The following is a 23,215-nucleotide window of genomic DNA, read 5'->3' as shown; positions in this document are numbered from 1 at the left end:
AATGGGAAGACAAGTCACACACTGGGAGAAAATATTTACCAAAGACGCATCTGATAAAGAACTGTTATCCAAACAACAATAAGAAAATGAACCCAATTTAAAAATGTGTAAAAGACATTAACAAATACCTCACCGAATACAGATGGCAAATAAGCTTATAAAAAGGTGTTCAACGTCACATTTCATTGGGGAATTGCAAATTAAAACAATGAGGGGTGCCTCGGTGGCTCAGTTGGTTAAGCGTCTGACTCTTGATTCTGGTTCAGGTCATGATCTCAGGGCCCCGGGATCGAGCCCCACATCAGGCTCCCTGCTCAGCTGGGAGTCTGCTTCTACTCTCCCACTGTGCTCTCCCCTCCCCCGCCTCTCTCTCTCTCTCAAATAGATAAAATCTTTAAAAGACAACAACAACAACAACGAGATGCCACTACACATGTATCAGGATGGCCAAAACCCAGACACTGACAATGCTAAACGCTGATAACGATGTGGAGCAGCAGGAACTCTCATCCACTGCCAGTGAGAATGCCAAATGGTACAGCCGCTTCGGAAGGCAGTTTGCAGTTTTTTACAAAATTAGACATACTCGCGTTATACAACCCAGTAGTTGTGGGTATTTTCCCACATGAGTTGAAAACATGTTTTCATAAGTTTTCAAAGTTTTCATAGTTTTCAAAAACCTGCACGCAAACATTTATAGCAGCTTTGTTCATAATTGCCAAAACTAGAAAGAAACCAAGGTGTCCTTCAGCAGGTGGACATATAAGTAAACTGTGATAACTCCAGACAATGCAGTATTATTCAGCTCTCAAAAGAAATGAGCTATTAAACCATAAAAAGACATGGAGGGAAATGCATGTTTTTTTCAAATGTATATTATTAAATGAAGAAGCCAATCTGAAAAAGCTATATATATTATATGATTCTAACTACATGACATTCTGGAAAAGGCAGAACTATGGAGACAATAAAAAGATTAGTGGTTGCCAGGGCTTAGGCAGAGGGAGGTACGAATAGTCAGAACATAGAGGAATTTTAGGGCAGTGAAATTACTCTGCATGATAATGGTGGATACATGTCCTTATACATTTTTCAAAACCCATTGAATGAGCAACACCAAGAGTGAACCCTAAACTATGGACTTCAGGTGATTATGATGGGTCAATGTAAGTTCATCAGTCGTAACAAATGAACCACTCTGATGGGGGGGTGTTGGTAGTGGGAGAGATGCATGGGGGTAGGGGGTAAATGGGAATTCTCTGTACTTTCCACTCATTTTGCTATGAACCTAAAACCTCTCTAAAAAATGAAAGTTACTAATTTTTTTTAAGGTGGAAAAACAGTGGAAAGAATAATTGCCCCCACAGATTTTGTGAAAATTAAATGAATCCATGTGGTCTTTATGAAACTCTGATGGGCTCCCGTAGGACTCAGGTCTGGAAAGTTAGTCTGGACAAATCTCAACCGGTTCTACTGTCCTGCAAGAAAGATATTAACAATGCCACAGACTGGGGCGCCTGGGTGGCTCAGTTGGTTAATCGTCAACTCTTGATCTCAGTTTGAGTCTTGATCTTGGGGGCATGAGTTCAAACTCTATGTTGGGCTCCACGCTGGGCATGGTGGCTACTTAAAAATTAATTAATTAATTAAAAATTAAAAACAACAACAACAACAATGACATAGACTAATAGAGTCCAGGAGTGGACATGATATTTCGTCTGTTTGAGTTTCCTCCTTGGGAAACTGCTCTCTCCCTCTCCCAAAGAAGTCTCGTGAGACTGTCAATCAAGTCACGGAGAGGCAACTGATTAAGGGGACCAAGGAGAGCACTCCATCCCCTAGTCACAGGGAAACTCGAGACACCTAAGCAAAGACCAAGTAGAGTTTTTCTGCTGAATTAGTTGAGTTACTAGGAGTCATCTTTCTTCTTTTAAGGTCACAAACTTAAGGGTAATTAAAGCCTGAAGTCTCTGAGATTCTCTCAACATGTGGGGAAACTGTGCTAGAAAAGAAACCCCACACAGAAGAAAGCCAGCCCAAGAGATAAAGGCAAATAGAGAAATGGATTCCTGATGAATTGGAGGGTTTCTTGATCAGCTATGCCTGAAGCTGAAACCTGAGTTTTCATTTATGAAAGCTAGTAGGCTCTCTTCTCGCCTACGGTGATTTGAGCTGGATACCCTATTATTTGCAGCTGAGATAGTCCTATCATTATATAAGCCTTTCTTCCAAAAATTTTAGATAATTTCAGAGTTATTTTCTTTGTCTTAATAAAAGCCCTGAGAAGTGATTAGCTACAGAAATTTTGCTTTTCATTTTTCTGTTAGAAAAAAGCAAATATGTTGGGTGGCTCAGCCGTTAAGCGCCTGCCTTCGGCTCAGGTCATGATCCCAGGGTCCTGGGATCGAGCCTTGCATTGGGCTCCCTGCTTGGCAGAAAGCCTGCTTCTCCCTCTCCCGCTCCCCCTGCTTGTGTTCCCTCTCTCGCTGGCTGTCTCTCTCTCTGTCGAATAAATAAAATCTTAAAAAAAAAAAAAAAAGGTAAAATGAGGTCAAAAATGAAAAATGCCGTGTGGGGGGTGCCTGGGTAGCGCAGTCGTTGCGCATCTGCCTTCGGCTCAGGGCGTGATCCCGGCGTTCGGGGATCAAGCCCCACATCTAGCTCCTCCGCTAGGAGCCTGCTTCTTCCTCTCCCACTCCGCCTACTGTGTTCCCTCTCTTGCTGGCTGTCTGTCACATAAATAAATAAAATCTTTAAAAAAAAAAGAAAAGAAAGAAAGAAAAATGCCATGTGAGGAATGAGAGGGATCAGGAGCAAGTCAGAACAGTGCCTGGAGCTTTCAGAAGAGGGTCCTGTCCAAAGCCATGAACTAGAAGACATGTTTTAGGGGCCTGATGTAATGTGGTGCTGACTCCATGGCCCTAAGGCAGTCGCTAGTATCCTAAGGAGTTCATGCAGAGTCAGACATACTGGATGAAACTAAGCCCTCTCGAAAATATACTCACTGCAGATTTACTCCTTTACTGTGAACTTGGAGCAACTGTTGTTGGAGAGACTGGGAACTCTGCACTCGTGATATTAGACCCCACTCTAAGGAAGTAAATGGTTTCAGTGTGGGAATGTGGTAGGCAGACAGCTTGAGACGCAGAAGAAGACAGAGAAATAGAACCAGGCGAAGGTTAAGACAACAAATGAGGAGGAGGCCAGCAGCGTCAGGACACAGATGATGTCCTCTGCCACGCCTGGCTGTAGTTGTCACCGTCCGCTAGCAAAGCGGGATTAGCGTCGAGAACCAAACACACTTCATCTCCTCTGGGGTCACATGTGAGTGTGCATTTGTTTCAGTCCACTCGTGTAGGTTTCCTCCCCTCCTGTCAGCTCAACTAGCCCTTGTGTTCTTCTTGCCCTTGGAGAGCTCTGAGGGCAAGCCCTTCCCTGGCGATGGTAATAAGAGACACTGGTTATTACAGAAAGACACCTCAGACAACTAGGTTCCAACAGGCAGTCGCTGCTTCGATCCTGGTGCCCGGATGGAGAAGGTAACCCCTCTCCCCCTCACCTCCTTAGAAACTATAGACCAGGCCAGAGCATTCGAGAGCAAGGCCTGAACAGGCCTCATGACTGTGTGGGTGTGCCACATATTACATAAGCACATGGATTAATTAAGAAGCAAGGTCAGGACTTAGAACTGGGTCAGACATGAAGAGGCCCAAGAAACAGCAAGTACTCAGATAACTGGAACATGACATGAGAACCTGCCAGGCAGCCTTGCTGTTAAGTCAGTAAGAACGCGTTGCTGGGAGATGCCCTGTCTCTGCAAGATGACTGAGCCTTATCTCGCGCTGCCTCTTCCTGTGCTGAAGAACGAAGGACCCTCGTGGCCCCGGGACAGCAGGCACGGCGGGAGGGAGGGGGGTCCTCTGCGGAAGCCCACACGGGGCGGGGGCTGGAAGACTGTTCTGGGCTGGCTGTGCTCTCCAAGGCCCCTGTAGCTCCCTCAGTTCGCCAGGTTGAGAGCAGTGGGGGCGGACACCAAGGCTTCAAAAGCTTGGCCCACCCCTTCTCTGCTTCCGTAAAAATTCTGTAGGAGTGCTCTCACCCCTCTCGAGCCTCAATCCTCATAAAGGCAGCACACTCGGGCGCCTGGCTTCTCTCTTTGTCTTCTTCAAACAGTTAGAGTTTTATCTCTCCCTCTCTTTTTTTTATAAATATGTTTGTTGCTATTTTTATTTTTGTTTTTCCTCAAACCAAAAACTTCAAGGACCACTAGAAACACAAAGGAAAGGAAATCGTGATGAATAGTCACTTCCCAGACTACAGCGCAAACTCCTGGGAAGAGTTTGTGTCTTAACATCTGGCCCTGAGCTGCAGACCACAGATCTCAGTTTTGGTTTATTTTTAAGATTTTATTTATTTATCAGAGAGAGAGAACATAAGCAGGGGGAGCAGAAGAGGGAGAGGGAGAAGCAGTTTCCCTGCCAAGCAAGGAGCCCGATGTGGGGCTCGATCCCAGGACCCTGAGATCATGACCTGAGCCTAAGGCAGGCGCTTAACTGACTGAGCCACCCAGGCACTCCCACAGATCTCAGGGTTTTTTTGTTGTTGTTTTGTTTTTTTATTTATTTGACAGAGAGAGAGAGACAGCCAGCAAGAGAGGGAACACAAGCAGGGGGAGTGGGAGAGGAAGAAGCAGACTCCTAGCGGAGGGGCCTGATGTGGGGCTTGATCCCAGAACGTGAGCCGAAGGCAGATGCTTAACGACTGCACCACCCATGCGCCCCCACACATCTCAGTTTTAAGTTGGAGGCAGAATGGGCTGCTTTTAACCATTCTGTTGAAAAAGAGCCACAAAGGATCATGCTGGGTGCCACCGTCCTGGACTCTTCTACACGGAGGTGAGCTGGGAATGGGTACTAGGCACGAAGAACACAGGTGCCAACAGCACTAGGCACTCTGACAGTCTCAGGGCCTCCAGGCATTCTCAGCCCCCTCCTCACCGTTGCCCTTGGTGGAGCTGACTGACCATGTGGAAAATTACCCAAAAAAAATCTGTGCAAGAAAATTGCACGGAAAGTTACAGAATGTCACAATGGAAAACGGCTGCTTAGCAGGGCAGATGAACAGAGCACAATCTTTGCAGGGCCAAGCCACCGAGCCGGGCCCCTACTCCTCATCTTCACCTTTACCCTTTCACCTCTGCTCACTGACCCTTTGTAATACCCAGGCCTAGGATAGGGAAGGGAAGTACAAGTTCAAGAGACACGCTTAGAGGTGCCCGCCTCTGGGAACCTCCCTGCTCCTAGTCCCTTCAGTTTAGCTGGTCATTTGTTCATTTATTGCGTGGCTATTTATTGAGAACTTACCATATTCCAAGAGTGCGGTAAGTGGAGATACAAAAAAGGAACAAAACAGACAAGGGCCCTTCCTGAAAGAGTTAATTTGTTAGTGGAGAAAGTTAGATGATATGCAAGTGAAGAAAGAAAGAAGATAATTTTGGGTAACAATGCTTGCTGTGAATTTTTTAAATACAAACAAAACACAGTGATGTCCTGCAGAGTGATTTGGGAGAAGGGCTGCCTACTCTAGGGAAATAGACTAGGAAACCTCTCTGAGGAGTTAAATACGAGCTTACGTGTGAATAAGGAAGAGTTGTGGCCACAATGAACATGGTGGGCAGAAGGAAGAACAGGTGGATGGGTCCCAGGCTAGAAACAGGGGAGCGACAGAAAGGCCAGTGTGGCTGAAGCCTGTAGAACAAGGGAGGGCGGGAAAGGGAGTCTGCAGAAGAACAGAGGCCTTAGGAAGAAGCTGGAGTTTTATTTTAAAGGCAACAGGAAATCACTGGAGAATCTTAAACAAGGGAATGGCATAGGCATTTTTGTAATACAAACGCTCATATTTTATTTGCTCTTGTACACAATATTTCTAAATTAAGAAGATGCTCACAAGGGCCCCTGGGTGGCTCAGTCGGTCAAGCATCCAACTCTTCATTTTGGCTCAGGTCGTGACCTTGGGTCCTGGGACAGGGCCCTGCGTCAGGCACCGCACTTCGTGGGAAGCCTGCCTGAGGATTCGCTCCCTCTCCCTCTGCCCCCCCCCATTCATGCGGTCTCTAAATAAATAAATAAATAAATAAATAAATAAATAAATAAATCTTAAAAAAAAAAAAGATGGTCACAAGAAAGATTAGGGTTATTCACTCTAATCCATTAGTAAGACCGGGTTTGACTGAACTTTTAAGTTACCTTCGATAAGTAGAGCATCTTGGCTCTTAGATTTCATATGAGATAAAAGAAACTGTTTTCTTTTTTAAATTTAGAATTGTGGTAGATTTAGCCCCAGTCTAGAGTTTCTCCCAATGAGACAAACACTTTGGAGAATTTCTCAATTCTCGCAAGGAAAATACAGACTGACCATAGACTCCTGTCACCACACTTTAAATAATCTAAGTATAGAACAATATTGGTGATTAGGTCAGGGGTCAGTAAACTTTTTCTGTGAAGATCCAGGTAGTAAATAGTTTAGGCTTTGAGGCCATATGTTCTCTGTCACAACCTCTTAAATCTGCCGTTGCACGCAAAAGCAGCCGCAGGCAACACAGAAACAGCGGCTTACAGCGTGTTCCAATACCCCTTTATTTATAAACATGGAAGTTTGAATTTAATGATTTTCACGTGACAAGAAATAGTCTTCTCCTTTTGTTTTTTTTCAAGATGTAAACACCATTCTTGGCTTACAGTTAATATAAAAACAGGTAGCAGGCCAGATTTAGCCTGGAGGCTGCAGTTTCCTGACTCCTGTTTTACATGAATTGGTAGATTGGCAAAATGCCCGACAGACATTTTTAATGGGATCATTTTGGCTACCGTGTGGAAGGTGGGTCATGGGATGTGGGGAGCATTGGTGGAAGCAGGGAAATCAATCAGGAGGTAATTGGCACAGTCTAAGCAAGACGTGATGGTAGCCTTGACTGGGGTGGTCAACAGTGGAGTTGGAAAGAAGTGGACGTGATGGTACACTGTGGAGGCTCTGACAGGGCTTTGCTGACATAGTAAATGGGAGCAGAGAAGGAAAGAGCAGAGGGAAGCATGATCTTGGGTGTGTCTTGAACAACTGGCTGTATGAGCATGTCATTTACTTTGATAAAGAAAACTAGGAAGCAAGAGGTTCAGGGGAAAATCAAGAGTTCTGGTTTACCAGTGTTAAGTTCGAGATGCCTGCTAGGTATCCAAGCGGAGATATCCAGTACGTTGGAATAGCAGGGCTGGATATATGGGGGTCATAGGCACTTAGGAGGTAGTTAAAGCCCCAGGACTAGTTCAGATCAACTGGGATGTATAGAGAGAGAAAAGAAGAGGCCCAAGAAAGGGATCCACAGAAATTCCCAGAATTGGCAAAACAGAATGAAGATAGCTGACAGAAGAAATGGACAAATCAGAAGAACAGGTTATCATAAAGGTGAAAGAAGCAAGTTATTGGCGAAGGCTGTGGCCAAGGATGAGGAATCCTGCTGAGAGAGAATATTGTGAGGACAGTGGAGTGATCACTAGATTTGGTGACATGAAAACAATGTGCCCTTGACAAGAAGAGTCCATCAGAGAACTGATGGAGATGACAGGATGAGTTGAATGGTGACCGGGACTTCCGGTTAATCATGGAAGTTTAAACACAGGTGTATCTGGGCCACCTGGCTGGCTCAGTCAACAGAGCATGCAACTCTTGATCTCGGGTTTGTGAGCTCGAGCCCCACACTGGAGGTAGAGATTGCTTTTTAAAAAATAATAATAAAATCGTTTAAAATTTTAATTAATTAAAAATTGAAAAATAAACACAGGTGTATCTCCATCCCCTCCCAACACTCACTAAAGTCAACGTGATGAAATACAAAAGAATGAGCCCACAAGAATAATGCGAGTGACATGAAGGTGACGGAGGTCAAGAGAAGTTCATAAATCCCTGGAAGAGGTAAGAAGCTGGATAATGGTAACTAACTTAGCAAGGCAGAGGAAACCAGAACCAAAGAGCCCGCAAAAGGAGAGGGGTGCCAACAAGAGGCGGACTGGTTCCAATCACTGAAGCCCAGAAAGGCTCACGGCTTTGAGGGAAGGTGAGATATGAGGCTGAAAACAGGAGGATAGGGAGAAAGTCTTTGTAAGGAAGCAGGGACTCCTCCAGAGCTCCTCCCTGATCCCTGCATTGCCAGGAAACTAACCCGGTGGGAACTAAATGGCTTAGTCTCTGCAGAAATTAATCCAGAGAGACTTAAGAATAAGAGATAGAGGGACACAGGGGAGCTAAAGGTGGGCACTGTCCTGAAAGCAGGGGAGGGAAGTAAAATCTCCGTACTAAGTGGTGAGATTCCTCTCACCCTCCGGGGCTCAGCAGCAGCCGAGCTCATAGCTGGCTCTCTCGCGTTCTCTCTCTGTGGCCAACTGAGCAGCGGTGGACTTACACCCACGCCAGGCGGGCAGCCAGGTTGGCTGTGTGCGAGCAGAGAAGGCAGTCAAGAGGACAGAGAGGAAAGCAGCAGCGATGAGAGATGCTGCGGCCCCCGGGAATGGGGACGGTTTGGGGTTTCAGCCTCAGGCCAGGAGCAGGCAGTTCTCCCCGTCCCGGGCTGTGAGACTGCCCAGCGTACCCTCCCCACAAACACCCGTACGCTTGAGCGGCTCTGACCTTCACCTCGTAGCCAGATGCTCCTCAGACAAGCCGAGGGGCAACCTATAAAAGGCTGCTTTTCCAGACCCTGTCCAAGCCCCATTTGTCGGCTTCCTTGGTCATTGTCATGCAGAGGTGGCCAGCTGAGCTCCCGCCGCCCCTTCCTCCGGGATTCATGGCCAGGGACAGCCCGGGACAGCTCTAGAGGTTCTGGGAAGGCAAGCAGTGACCCCGCTTCATAAAAGCCAACTTGTTAGACAGTATTTGTGTAACCACCACATTTACGGGCAGCGAAGAGGAGTTAAACAATTTGCCTAAAGTCCCAGAGCTTATTTATTGAAGGAAATGCTTGGAGATAAAATCTAGTCTCCCAACTTTCGGTCCCTGACTCTTCCTTCTGCCCCACTTGCCCTCCCAGGGTGCTCAAAGACTGCTTTGACAGGTGGGATTTGGTTATTTCCATGGCCCGACTGAAACCAAACCACTAAAACGTGAAACTTCAGGTTCCCCATTGTGTAGAAGACAACACACTGCATGCAGAGTCCAGCGACGTGGGTTCTAGTCCCACCCCCTCCTCTTATTCTGTGGTATCACTTAGGCAGGTCACTGACCACCTCTCTGGACCTATTTCTTCACGTGTAAAATGTGGAGAGAGTAGCAGTATGAGGAGCAGAGGAAAGAGTGCAGGTATAAAGGGTCTAGGAGGAAAGCCTGACTGTGCCTCTGACACTCGAGATTTCTGTCAGGTCTCCCTATTCATTTAAACATTGACGTGAATTTGGGATTCTAGTCCTATATATATATATATATATATATATATATATATATATATATCTGTTTAAACAGAAACATGGGTGGTGGTGGTATTCCCCATAAATAATTTACATCAAACTGATGCTTCAGGAAGATGGTCCGTATTTATGCTAGCATTGCTTATCCTTGGCATAGCACTACATATCTCAATTTGAGAAGCACAGGACAAGAATGCTAGGAGAATTGTCAGCTCTTAAAATTCTTTAAAATGTTGCAAACTTCAACAAGTGCAATCTCCATTCTGCCAATATGGAAGCCAACACATCCAAACCATCCATTTCTAGAACAGAAGTCAAGTCTTGGTGCTATTAAGCTCCTCCAACACCAGAGCTTGGTCAGGATGCACAGGGGTGATCCTGGTGAATATGCTGCCATTTTAGAAGACCTAGGAGTTAGGTGGGAGCCGGCCCCACGTTCCTTCAGTCTGATCTGTACGCAAGGGACAACCGCGGTCTAATACCGGTGACAGCCGTTCGCATGACGGCACATCTGAGAGCCTCGTTTGGAGCTTCTCTCACACTCCAAGGCTTTCTCTAGGGCCTGCACTTGGGGTGGAGGAGTCATCGGAGTGGGGGAATGCAGAATCCCCTAGACTGGAATAGTGGAATGCACATCTAGGGCATGGCAGCCAGCGGTCTCCTCTCCTGAAGGCTATAGCGGAAAGCTGCAATACGTAACACTTTCAGGCCCCCCAACAATGCTGACCATACCTCACTGGCGGGTGCCTTGGGAGTTCTTAAGCAGAAGGGTGTGTGTGTGTGTCTTGGGAGGGAGTTCAGGCTGGGTTACTCTCCCAAGCACTGGTGTCAAAGCTTCCTGTCCAAAGGGAGGGACCAGAGCTCTCTCTCACCTCCACACCTTTGTAAGCGCTGTTTCCATTACTTGAAATTGCCATCTTCCTGCCTCTCCACTGTGGATTTACAAAAGCGCCATTTGCTCTAGGAAAGTGTCCTCAAGGGCCCCACCTCCAGGCAGAATTGGAAACACCCCCTCTCCCCGCACCCTCCCCCGCTCGCCCCCCACCTCCCCATCATTTTGTACAGTTCCCTATTGAAGGGCATGTCATCTGACAAGTCAGCTGCTTTCTCACTCACCCCCCTCCACTTTCTAGGCTTTGAGCTTTCTATCTGTGCCTGACACACATCTGATGCCAGAAGATCTCTTTTTCATGTCCCTTGGGAAGGAAGGAACAAACATGTTAAAGAGGAAAGCAGCAGCAACTCGGGCCAGTGGCACGGAGGGCCACGCCGTGTGGTTCCACCACCGATTTTCCCAGGCCTCACAGGTGCCTCAATCCAAAATATACTGGGCCTTAGAGAAGTCCCCTTCCTGCCACCCCCAATTGCCCTTTCCCACCACAGTTATCCTCTGGAGCCCCCAGCAGAAGAAACCTGGGGTTTGAACTCTGTCTCTGCTCAGGCCCCAGAGGAGGTGAAAGCCTGGGTCTCTGGGCCTCCATAACTAGGCCCCAGGGATGCTGAAGGAGCTCCCACACTCCCGCTGATAAGCATGTTCTCCCAGGAGAGGCAGCTAGCTTCTCTCTCCCGCAGGGCAGGTCCCCAGCAGGAAACCCAGGGCCCGGGCTGGGGCACAGATCACATTCCCCCTTCACTGTGCTTCCTGCTCTCTCTGTCCCTATCCCATGTCAGCATTCCTGCCAAAGCCCCTTTCTGTAACTCTAACCTGGTTCCTGTTCCTGTCCCCACCCCTCTCCGCCCTGTGCTGTTATGGGGCTCTCTCCTTGGTCCCCAAGCCTCCCCACCCCTGAATGTCCTGTTGGCAAACACCACGGAGTGTTCTGGAGTCCAGTGACCTGCGGGCATCTTTAGTGGCCAAGGGCCCTTGAGGACATGGCAGTGGGGCTGGCTAGAGCTCCCAGTTTCCAGCCAGACAGCACGTCCCACTAGGGAGCGACTGCTTCGATTCCAGCCAACAGACATTATCAAGGCCCACTCTGGGCCCAGCCCTGTTCTAGGTCTTGGAGGGACACATACAGCTCAGCCCAGCCCCTGACAGGAGGCAGACCTGTCACAGTCTGTTGACTGCATGAAGGAGACCCACTGTTACAGTCTGTTGACTGCATGAAGAAGACACCTAAAGAGTGGGAAAAGCAGAGGAAGTGAGGGAAGGGAGCAGACAAGAAATCAGGGTAGCCTCCCCACCCCAGGAGCAGGACGCTGAAGGCTGCCTTCCGACATGGGAGCAAGTGAAGGGAACCAGGGAGACCATCCAGCTTCACTCTTCCCGGAGCTAAACTACCATTTTCCCCCATTCAATTCACAAACAGTGGGCCCAGGAGAGTGTCCAAGTGTCCAAGATGGGAGGGCCGAAAGCTCTGCAACGACCACATCCTGGGTACCACTTCCTGATTTCAGCAAAAACCCCCAGGAGTAAAGCCAACAGGACTGTGCACTGTGACAAGGAGGAAGAAGAGGGAATCAAGAGAGGATACAGGGGTGCAGAGGAGGGGGAGATGTGGGCGCAGGAGGGAGGAGACAGGAAGCAGAAGGCAGAGTTGGCTGTGGATACCTGAGAACGCAGGGCGAGCTGCAGCTTTGCCGGGGCTGAGCATCACACGTGCCCTGAAAGAGGCTTCCTCGGCCGTCCCGTGGGGGATGCTGCTTACCCGGCCTGCCTAGCCCGGTACCGCGGGAGTGGCTGCCATGGACTCTTCACCCAGGGTCCAGTGAGCAGCCCACAACGGGATCTGAAGGGGCTCCCACCCTGGACTTTATTCAGGTAGTCACTTAACACACACCTTTTTATAGACCTCAAAACACAGAATTTGATTACTCATAACCTTTGGTTCTTACCACATTTTTATATCAATGCATGGCCTTCATTCATTATTTTATCTGATCTCATGCTGAATGATTTCTGAAACCTTCTTTAAAAGTCAAATTCCAACGACTGAAAGTCAAATAATACATTTGTATATTACGGGTGGGGGGTGTACTGAGAAAGTTAAAATATACTAGCCCCTTTATGGATTGGGAGAACTTCTGGGTTCCGTGCAAAAAACAAATAGAAACTACAAACATCTCAGTAAAGCTAAAGGGCATGGCTTTTTTAATTACGTTGAAACTCAGAAATCCAAGGGTCATCCCTTTCCAAAAGTCCTGCCCCCCAGGATCTCTAGAACCACTGGCAAACTATGCCCGGCCAGCCAAACCCAGCCCACCACCTGTTTTGTAAGGCCTGGGAGCTAAGAACGGTTTTCACATTTTTAAGTGGTTAGGAAAAAAAAGCCAAAAGAAGAATTCTATTTTGTGACACATGAAGATTACGTGAATTCAAATTCCAGCATCCGTAAATAAAGTTTTATTGGAATACAAGCAGCTTCATTCACCAGTCTTGTCCACCGCTGCTTCCACACTACGGTGTAGAGTTAAGAAGCTGCAACAGAGAGGGACGACCCAAAAGCCTAAAATAGTTCCTCTCTGGCCCTTTACAGAAAGGTGTGCCAACACCTGCTGTAGACCAAAGTCCAGAACAGAAATTTACAAGCCCTGGATCTGACTGCTCTCTCTTCTTTCCCTCTTCCCCTTCCTCCCCACCTCATTTCCCCTCTTCCTCTCCTTATTCCTCCTCCAGTTGGCTAGGGACCAAGGAGTGGGTGTTTATTCATTTCCCTTACGTAAGATCTTGCCCCTTTCTGACTCCAGCCTCATGAGTAAGCCGGAGGGACAGGCATAAGAATCCTCCCAAGGCCAGAACTTTCTCACGGGCGTGCCTCCGATGGGTCACGGGTTTGCAGCAAGGCGGCGTGGTGATGCTCTCTGGTAAGTGGGCCACTGGAGCACGTGGGCTGGTGACTCCTGGGGGAGACCCTCACCTACAGCTCCTTGGAGGGTGGCTCCTGTGGCGGTAAGAGCAATGACCTTCCCCCAAGCGGTGAGGGAGGCCTCCACCACCCGGACATGTCCTTCAGCAGCCGGCTGCAGAGTGTGCTCCCTCCCTCCCATTGTGGACAAGGAGGCGTGTGTGTGTGTGTGTGTGTGTGTGTGTGTCCTATGTGCCCAGGGAGTGCAGAGCATGGGCCAAGAGGGGAAAATCAGGGCAAGGAGAGGAGCTCCTGGCAGGGGGGGTCCCAGCATCGGATGGTAGCCCTGAAGCTCTCTCTTCACTCGTATGTACAGGACTGTATCATTACTCGTCCAAATCGGTACAGTTTTTTCTTTTCTAATCAACTTGAATGAGGTATCATTGACATAGAGTAAAATGTACCCATTTTAAATAAGTTGTACTATGAGTGAGTTATCTACCAGCGTAACCACTGCTCCAACCAAGATAGAAAGCCTGCCGTGACCCCCAAAATTTCCTGTGCACCCCTCTGTAGTCATCTCTCAGGCCCCCACCACTGCCCCAGACAACTACTCATCTGCTTTCCATCACTACAAATTAGTTGTGTCTGTTCTAGAATTCATACAGCATGTACTTTTGTGTCTGGCTTCCCTCACCCAGGATAACGTTTTTGAGATTCATCCATGTTATGTGTCAACACCAAACTGATGCACTTTTTTTTTTTTTTTTTTTTTTTGAGTGGAAGGTGCTACGAATAGTCACGTCAGGTCATAAGGCCTAAGTGAGAACCTTCAGGACAAATCAGGACAATGGTCACTCTATGTATGTGGGCAGTTTCTATCTTTTGTAGCAACTGGGCTTTTTTTAGCCAAAACTAAGCTGGCTGTGGGGCGCTTGGGTGGCTCAGTCAGTTAAGCATCCAACTCTTGATTTTGGCTCAGGTCATGATCTCAGGGTCATGAGATCGAGCCCCATGTCTGGTTCCGCACTGGGCGTGGAGCTTGCTTGGGATTCTCTCTCTCTCTCCCTCTGCACTTTCCTCTCACCCCCTTCTCTCTCTCTCTTAAAAAAAAAAATCTGGGACACCTGGGTGGCTCAGCGGTTAGGTGTCTGCCTTCGGCTCAGGGCGTGGTCCTGGCGTTCTGGGATCGAGCCCCACATCAGGCTCCTCTGCTATGAACCTGCTTCTTCCTCTCCCGCTCCCCCTGCTTATGTTCCCTCTCTCTCTGGCTGTCTCTCTCTCTGTCAAAAAAATAAATAAAATCTTAAAAAAAAAAAATCTAAGCTGGCTGCAGGGTGACTGTTCTAAAAACACATGTGACGCTTCATCATTATTTCAGTATTCTCAAATCAAAAAGGTCTGATGGAGGGGTGCCTGGGTGGCTCAGTCGGTTAAGCATCGGACTCTTGATTTTGGCTCAGGTCATGAACCCAGGGTCCTGGGATCGAGCCCCACATCAGGCTCTCTGTTCAACAGGGAGCCTGCTTCTCCCTCTGCCTGCTTGTGTTCACTCTCTCTCTCTCTGGCAAATAAATAAAATACTAAAAAAAAATAGCTATATTAATGCAAGGAAGTTCATGTTTAACAACAAAATATTTGAAATGATTTTATTTAGGATTTTATACAAATTCAATGTTCGTGTTTTCCTTTACTTTGTATCTTACTATAATTACATAACATGAAGAAAGGTTATGCATTCAGTGAGCCCCATATACGGGTCCCCGAGTCCCCTCCAGTTTACCCCAGGCTGCCGGACACATACTGTCATCTGTGTGCTGTGACAGGGAAAGAAAGAGCAGGCAGCGCAGCCTCGGACTAAGGCCTGGGTTGGAAGACTTCTGTTTTGCTGACGAAGTCTCTCCTGCCCTCTAGTGATGATCTGTGTGGCTGGGTCTCCACAGAAAAACAGTAACATAAGGGTTTATTAAATATATGGTTTTATATTTGCAAAAATATCATCCCTATTATGCAGACATTTTGCCTGCTTTGGGTCCTGGCAGGTGAAAGCCTTCGTGGCATTCCCCTGGTGCCCCATGGGGCCTGAAGAGAGGTCTACTCTGTGATTCTGCCACTCCTCTCTGCCTGCCATAGGGAAAATCTCTACCATCCCTGGCCAGAAGACCTCTCTTAGCACGCCCTAGAACCACCAGCCTCGGAACCCCTTCCCCAGTCCCCAGATGCAAAGACCACAGGAAGAGAGAGGGAAGATGAAAGCAGCCGCTCTGTCCCATGGTCTGATCTCAACAAGCAAGCCCCAGGCCTCAGGTGTCCAGAGGATTTGCCTGTCCCCCTGGCACGCTGAGGCTAACGGGGCCAGCTCCACCGTGAACTGCTCCTGTACGTCCACCCCATCACCGAGGTGGGGACCTGGCCTTTTACCCCCAGCAGCAGCAGGTAGCAAGCGGCCACCAAGAGAAAGAACAGACCCTCAGCCATCAACTGATACATAAAGCACCAGTTTCAAGATATCGAGGTGTAATTACATCAACGTTCTATGAAAATTGGAACATATAAAAGTTGGGGATAATTCATGCAAGCAGCAAAACCTTTGTTGAGGACAACAGAGTTCGTCTGAAATGAGAACCACCGTTGGTCCTGCGGTAATTGCAGTTATGCTGTGAGCGCAAATCCAGCAAGCTACAAATTCCACGTAACGCACGCTGCTGTTCAGTTCTAGCCCATCCCCATCCTTGGAGCCATCTCCAGCCTGACATCCATTTGCAGACCTCTGAAGGCCGGACAGCCTGGCTCCTTGTCTAGCCCCCACCTTTCCAGGAGGAGACCCAGAAGTCCATTTTGGGAAAGGTTGTCGAAAGAGGGAGTGTTAATTTCATGACTGTTGGGATGAAGGGCATCAGAAGTCCACAGGCTTTCTCTCCCAGGCTTTGCTTCTTAGTGAGACTTTCAGAAGAACACACCCCCTACCCAGGTACTCTTGCCAGGAGATTAAGTCCCAGTCTTGGTGTCTAATAATTCCCTTCGCCCTAGACTTTGTGAGCAGACTTGCCTTGGGCAGCAGAAGTAGACGGTAACCAGCCCCACCTCTTTCTGGTCGCAGATACATTTGACACAACAAGACAGGTGCAATGGTGTCCGGGTGGGCTGGCTCTGGGCATGCCTCACTTGAAGCCATAAAGCGGCTCTCCTGAGCCCCACCCCCCCCCCCCACCGGCTGCCAGCCGCTGGATTAGTGGCGGTCGCACTGGACCCTGCACAAGACAGCAGTCCTCAGCAGATGGGTGCCACTGAGTCACCGTGGAATGGAGTTCTCAAGATCTCTTGAGGAATCTTCCCTAATCACATTGTTCTTTCTGAAGACAACTTTTATCACAGGTTCCATATTGGATAACAAACTGGTTGCAAATAATTAAACACACACACAGACTTCCAACTGATTAGAGCATAAAAAGGGCCCATGAAACTGAAAAGTCCCAGAGATGGCTAACTTTAGGCAAAACATCTTACAGGGCTCAAATGATGGCATTATCCAGCCTCCTCTGCCTCTGCTCTGCTCTCCTCCTTGCTGACTTCAATCTCAGATCTCACAGCTAAGGGAGAACCACTACTAGCAACTTCAGGCCTTCATCTTCCCAGATCACAGGCCAGTGGGAAAAGAACAAGTCTCTTCGCAAACCTCCTGCTGCAGTCCTGGCATCTCGAGCTGCTAGGCAGCTGTTGAGCCGTGCTGAACCGCATGCTGCCGTCAGGTGATGAAACCGAACACATGCTCAGCAAACCCAGGCTGAAGTCAGGCTCCTAAGGCAGCAGCAAACTCCAGTCCCCATTTCTGGGTCAAGACAACCTGCCCATGACCGCTTCCATGGGTCAAGTCCCCATTTCTTTCTTTTTTTTTTTTTAAGATTTTATTTATTTATTTGACAGAGATAGAGACAGCCAGCTAGAGAGGGAACACAAGCAGGGGGAGTGGGAGAGGAAGAAGCAGGCTCATAGCAGAGGAGCCTGATGTGGGGCTCGATCCCATAACGCCGGGATCATGCCCTGAGCCGAAGGCAGACGCTTAACCGCTGTGCCACCCAGGCGCCCCAAGTCCCCATTTCTACAGAATTCTTTCCTATCTTTCCTTCTCTTCGCTGGGCTGTCCACCCAGAGGCCTACCCCACGGAGCCTGTCCAGGTCAGCTGGCCCTCCCTGGTTTTCATAATCTACTTCACTGTACCTGCTTCACCACCTTCAAGCTTAGGCCTAAACTTAGGGACTGGGAGAGCTTCGTCCAAACCACTCGGGGCTTTTAGCAGCAGGCAGCAAGAATTCCCAGGAAATTCTGGGAAAGACAGAGCATCTCCATACTCAGGTGCCCTGAGTGTGCCCCTGCCAGCCTGCCTGGCACAGGGGACCAGCTGCAGCTCCAGGTGTGATATGTGAAGGACTGGGAAGTCAGGGCAAAATAAGAGCAGTGCAGGAAGCGTCCAGCTTCCTTCTAGATGGCTCAGACTGTGGAGGGGCTTAAATGCCATGCTGAGGGGTTGAGACTTTATCCAACCATCCCAGCAGATAGACAATAGTCAAATGGCTTGTTGAATGGATAAATGGATAGATGAGCAAACAAGTAACCTGAGCCCAGAGATGGCAAGTGACTTGCCCTACATCACACAGCAAACAAATAGGAGAAGCAGAACCAAACTCCAGGCCTCCTCGTGCCTGTCCTGGACCCCAGGCTGCCTCTACCCCAGCAGGGCCTTTTGGGCAGCCTGAAGATTATCAACCATCAGCTTCATTTCTCAGGGGCTCTAGTCCTGTGCTCCTGAGCTTGGAGCAAAAGCAGGAGCCTAGGGATTAGAAACTTGGACATGGTCAGCGGGAACCAGCAACTGGGAAACTTCAGGAAGGCGTAAGCTGGCATCTAATGCTGAGGCGAGGGAATTTGAGTGAGTGAATTCTCTGGGTGTGAAGTCGAGGACGGGCAGGGAACCAGCCCGAAGCTCAGCTGCATTTCGTTCTGAGTTCAGCCAGACTCTGAGGGTAGCCCAGGTCTGACAAAACCCAGACCACACCACCCTTATAGGGGTGCAATTTCTGAGGAAGCTTCAGGAGGGATGGGGGGCAGGCATTTCTCCTGCTGAGCCTGGCCTTTTGCACCAGGCACAGAGCTCCTCCCAGGCTGCCATTAAAGAGGCCAGGGACTGGGATTGAGGGTGGAGGGGAAGAGCCTTTTGGCCCCTGGTTTAGAGGAGCCCAAAACTAATCGAAGGCAGAATAAATCAAAAGAGATCCAGAATTTCCATAAGAGCAAGAACGTGGCATCTGTCTCACCACCATATTCCCCAGTGCCTGGAACAGAGCCTGACACATAATAGATGGTCAATAAATATTTGTTGGATAAATAATAGACTCAGTAAGGGTTGGGGGAAGCCATTTTTCACTCTTTTTGCTGCCTGCAATCTCCTCCACTGCACCCCGACCATGTAATGCAAAGTTCTGGCAGGAGTCAAGTCAACAGCATTTACAGTGGTTAATTGAGAGCTTACTGTTCTCTGGGCGGTGGCCCGCCCCAAGTAGCACATGTCACCTTAGCTCCGCCAAGCACGTTGGAGGGATGCAAAAGGCACTAGGTGGAAATCAGGAAATGGGAATTCTAGAGACTTCCAGGCTCTATCAGGGACAGATACGAAAAACCACTTTCAGAACGTTTTCACATTTAATCCTCCTGTTATTATCCCCATTTTATGAATGTGACAAGTAAGATCGTGGGTGGCACTGGGTCACGCGGCCGCGGAGTGGCGGGGCAGGGGCTCGTCTCATCCTGTGAGCTGGCTGCGTGACCGTGGGCAGTAGGCAGCTTCTTTGCCCTCTGGCTCCACTTCCCACCTGTGAATCTGAGGTCTCTGAACGCAGTCCCAGACTCCTGGGGTGGAGGCGGGGGGCGCCCCAGCCTGGAGGCCGCTTGCGTCGCCTGGGGGAGCCTCGGCCGGGCTTGAACGTGCTGCGGTGCTGGGTGCCGGGGACTGACTGGGCACGTCTGAGGCCACTATCTGATCTAGATCTTTCTATCACCTTTTCCTAGAAGAGAGAGTGGAAGAGCCGACCAGGAAGGCAGGAAAGAAAGAACAGGGAAAGCAGAAGGCTACAGAGAGGCGACATCGAGCCCCCGGAGGGCCCTTCCCCTCCCCCCTCAGTCGGTCCGGTCTGGGAGCCCCAGACCTCGACAGGGTCCCTTCCTAAACCCCCGGTCAGGAGAGCCCCACTTCAGGACACAGTTATTTAACTCCCACAGGGGCTGCTAAGGACCAGCTGTGCAGGCTCAGGAGCCCCACAGATGAGCAAGACTCAAGCCTGTCCCCCCAAGAAGTCACAAATCTCACGGCTGGGAGGAGTGAGGAATGTGGGGAGTAGACAGACAGGGTCACCTTCCATCCAGCCTGAAAAGTGCCATGAGGAGACAAGTCCAGGCGATGGGGAGCAGAGAAGGAGGTGATTGTCTCGGCTCGAGAGTTCAGGGAAGAAGGGGGGCATGGAGTTGCCACTGTTAGGGTTTGTTGGAGGCAGCGGAGTTTTAGCTCAGGAAAGAGCACATACGGGGGCAGGAGACACGGTCCCCATGAAGAAACCTGCCATCTCCACCAGCTCTGAGTCCCCCTTCCAGAGCACAGCCACTAGCCTTACCTCTTATTTCTACACAGCTTGCCCCGGAGCCTCCGCATGACCTCCAGGCTCTGGACCTCTCCCTGTCTCCCAGTGCAAGTCAGCCACGCACCTCTGGCTTCCCTGACTTTCAGTCCCCTCTTCCCTGATCTCAGACCCTTTGCCAGTGAGGGGGGTCACTTACAGGAGAAGTTCGGCCCCACAGCAGAGTCCTGATCTCTGTTTGCCAGGGAGCCTTCCTGAAGACCCTCCTTCAGCCCCAAGGTCTCCCCACTTTTCTAGCCAACATGCTGCCCTTCTTTTCTCCCCTCAAGCCCCCAAAGCATCCTTTGCCAACCTCAGTATTTTCAGCATATCCTCTCCATCTACTACTGAGGCAGTGCTCAATCCGTGGACACTCCCAATTTCTCTTCCTTCAAATCTGGACCTGTCTCATCTCTCATTCTTTCCTCCTGACTCCCCCTCTCCGGTCTTACCCAGGTCCTGTGCATGCTTCACCCACCTTTCTGATATAGATAGTTAGATGATAGATAGATGATAGATAGATAGATAGATAGATAGATAGATAGATATAGACAGATAGATATAGATAGATAATGATAGACAGACAGACTTATATGGATGTGTGCGGATGTTTGTGTATCCTCTTGATTCTATTTTCTCTAGAAAACCCTGACTAATACAACCCTTCTCTCCAGTTCATCCAGAGAGGGACATGGCCCAGGCTTCCTTCCTGGGGAAATTCAAATAAGTGTGAGATCATTGTGGAGGTCCTGGCAGTGCTGTGGCCTTCTTCTCAGGCACCAAGGATCCAACTTGAGCATCACCCTGCTGGCCTGTCCTACTCCTCGCAACCCTTCCAGGAATAGATTGGCTCGTGACCCAACACTGAGGAGGTCCCTTGTACTGATGAGACCAGATTATGAGAAAATGGATCTAATTTAAAGAAAATGTTGATAAGTGTAACAAACATTCACTCGGCAGATTACATATCAATGCTGAAGAGTCATCAAAACCTCTGTTCTCATCAGATTTAGTCATTCATGCACTCACTCCACAAATATTTATTGAATTTCTACACATTCCAGACACTATTTTAGGCTTTGGGAATGCAGCAGTGTACAAAAAAAAAAAATTACATTCAAGGATAGAAAAACAGACAAGAAATAGATAGGTATACTATTTTCCAGGATGTTAAAGAACTAGGAAGAAAACTTAAGCAGGGTAAGAGGGTGGGTAGTGGAGAAGCACGCGAGGGAGGGGCCTGCTTTATGTAGAATGCCTACAGAAAGTCTGATTGTGAAGGTAGCGTTTGAACAGAGACCTGAAAGAAGTGAGGGAGTGAGCCAGGCAGGTCTTTGAAAGAAGGGCTTTCCAAGCAGAGGGAACAGCAAATGCAAAGGCCTTGGGGCATGGCATGCTGACATGCGTGAGCTGCAAGAAGGCCAGTATGGCTCAGGAAAGTGAACAAGAGAGAGTGTAGTAGAAGTAGTGGGAGACCAAGTCAGATAGGATCAAAAGTCTGTGATAAGAACTTTGGATTTTACACTGAGAAAGATGAGGAAGCCAATGGAGTGTTTGTCCAGGGTTGTTGTATAACTCTATAAAACTCAGAAGAGGTGGACAGTAGAGGAAAGGGAGGGGCGATGTTACTGTCAGAGCTCTGTGCCAGCATATCTAGGCACCTCTGTGACTGAATTCTCGACAGCCATTGCTTTGCCTCCAGTTACATTGTCTTACCCTCAGAGATGGGACAGGGTTCAACCTTAGGGAGAACCACTTAGCAATTGGAGAAGGGTAGTGGGGGGAAGGACCACCAGGGGGCCACACTTTGACTATCATCTCTACAAGTTTATGCTTGTGCTGTCAACATTGCTTCCACTAACCTTTATTCATTATCATCTTGTCATGTCAACATACCACCTTGAAAACTGTCTTCTAGGGGCTCCTGGGCGGCTCAGTCGGTTAACCGTCTGCCTTCGGCTCAGGTCATGATCCTGGGGTCCTGGGATCAAGCCCCACATCAGGCTCCCTGCTCAGCAAGGAGTTTGCTCTCTCTTCCTGCCCACGCTCATGCTCTCTCTCTCTCTCTCAAAATAAAATCTTTAAAAACAAAAAGCTGTCTTCTAGCAAATGTGCCCGTGGAGACAGCTGCTCCCCTTCTCCCTGTCACCAGAGTGTTCATCTCTGCCCTGTGCCTCCTCCTTGATTACTGAGTACTGCAGCCTTGAGGCTCGAAGAGGTTCCTTCTGGGGTCAGGGCTCCCAGAAGCCTCTATTCCTTCCTCACTTTCTGTTCCTACTGTCAGTATTCTACAGCTAGGGCCGTTCTATCACCCCCTACACACTCCTTCATTCCATTGTGAGGTGAAGGGTCAGGAAACAAAGATATGAGAAGGGATAAGAAACAGAGAGAAAGGGAGAAATAAATCAAAGAAATTAGGAGCAAGAGCAGGAGGGAGGAGTTAAAGGCTTGACCGCTGAAGAGATCTCTCAGGAACCTCTGCGTGTGGGGAGCAGGGAAAGGACTGGGCTTTCCCAGATGTGACCTCTAAAGTTAAGAATGATGGCAGCCGGGTGGCCCAGTCGGTTAAGCATCTGCCTTCCACTCAGGTCATGATCCCAGGGTCCTGGGAGGGAGCCCCTCATCAGACTCCCTGCTCAACGGGGAGCTGCTTCTCCCTCTCCTGCTCACCCTGCTTGTGCTCCGTCTCTGTCTCTCTCTCTCTCTCTCTCTCTGTCAAATAAATAAATAAAATCTTTAAAAAATAAAAATAAAGAATGATGGCAGCAGGAATCTCTACTAGAGGGGCCCTGAGGTCCAGGCATAGTGTTCCCTCCCAGAGGGCTCAGCCGTAGGGAGAGGCCAGAGCCCCAGGCAGGAAACATTCCTCCTGGACGCTAGAGAAGCACGCCATGTCCTTCTGTCCCGCAGAAATGACAATTTCTCCTCCCTTTCCAATTCTTTCCTTCCTGCCTTGAATATCAGACACGTCCGAGTGCTCACCCCACCCTGCCGTCCCTCCACATTGCGTGAAGCTATGCACGGTTTCTCAGGGGTGAAGATTTGCGATGACTCAGCCTGGCCACCTGCATCCACTTCCCAGCTCTTGTGCCTGTGGTGCATCCTCGGGATGTCCTCCACACCGCAGAGCAAGATGTGCCATCTCCGCCTCGGCTGAATCCAAATTCAAGAGAATTTTTCCATGATTTGTCACTTTCTGAGAGGGCTTACATAAAAAGTAGTTGTTTCCAGGGCAAAGCAAAAATAATCAATGGAATTTTGAACAATCCTAGGAAAGGCTGGTCTCAGTGGAGAAGAGAAAATTCTCCTGTCCCA

At 48.9% G+C, this 23,215-nt stretch overlaps 1 protein-coding gene across 1 annotated transcript in view; it reads left to right on the top strand.

Moving 5' to 3' along the window:
• Positions 1 to 443: 443 nt before the first annotated feature.
• LOC125282498 (translationally-controlled tumor protein-like) overlaps positions 444 to 23,215 on the top strand; it is a gene marked incomplete at its 3' end in the record, with an annotated part of 46,702 nt that continues 23,930 nt past the window's right edge. The window contains exon 1 of the mRNA XM_057316632.1: positions 444 to 519. Coding sequence (XP_057172615.1) covers positions 444 to 519 — 76 coding nt within the window. The remainder of the gene's footprint in view (positions 520 to 23,215) is intronic.

The sequence above is a fragment of the Ursus arctos genome, unplaced genomic scaffold, assembly GCF_023065955.2.
Source record: "Ursus arctos isolate Adak ecotype North America unplaced genomic scaffold, UrsArc2.0 scaffold_22, whole genome shotgun sequence".
NCBI lineage: Eukaryota > Metazoa > Chordata > Mammalia > Carnivora > Ursidae > Ursus > Ursus arctos.
This window is presented reverse-complemented; position numbering and strand designations above follow the sequence as displayed.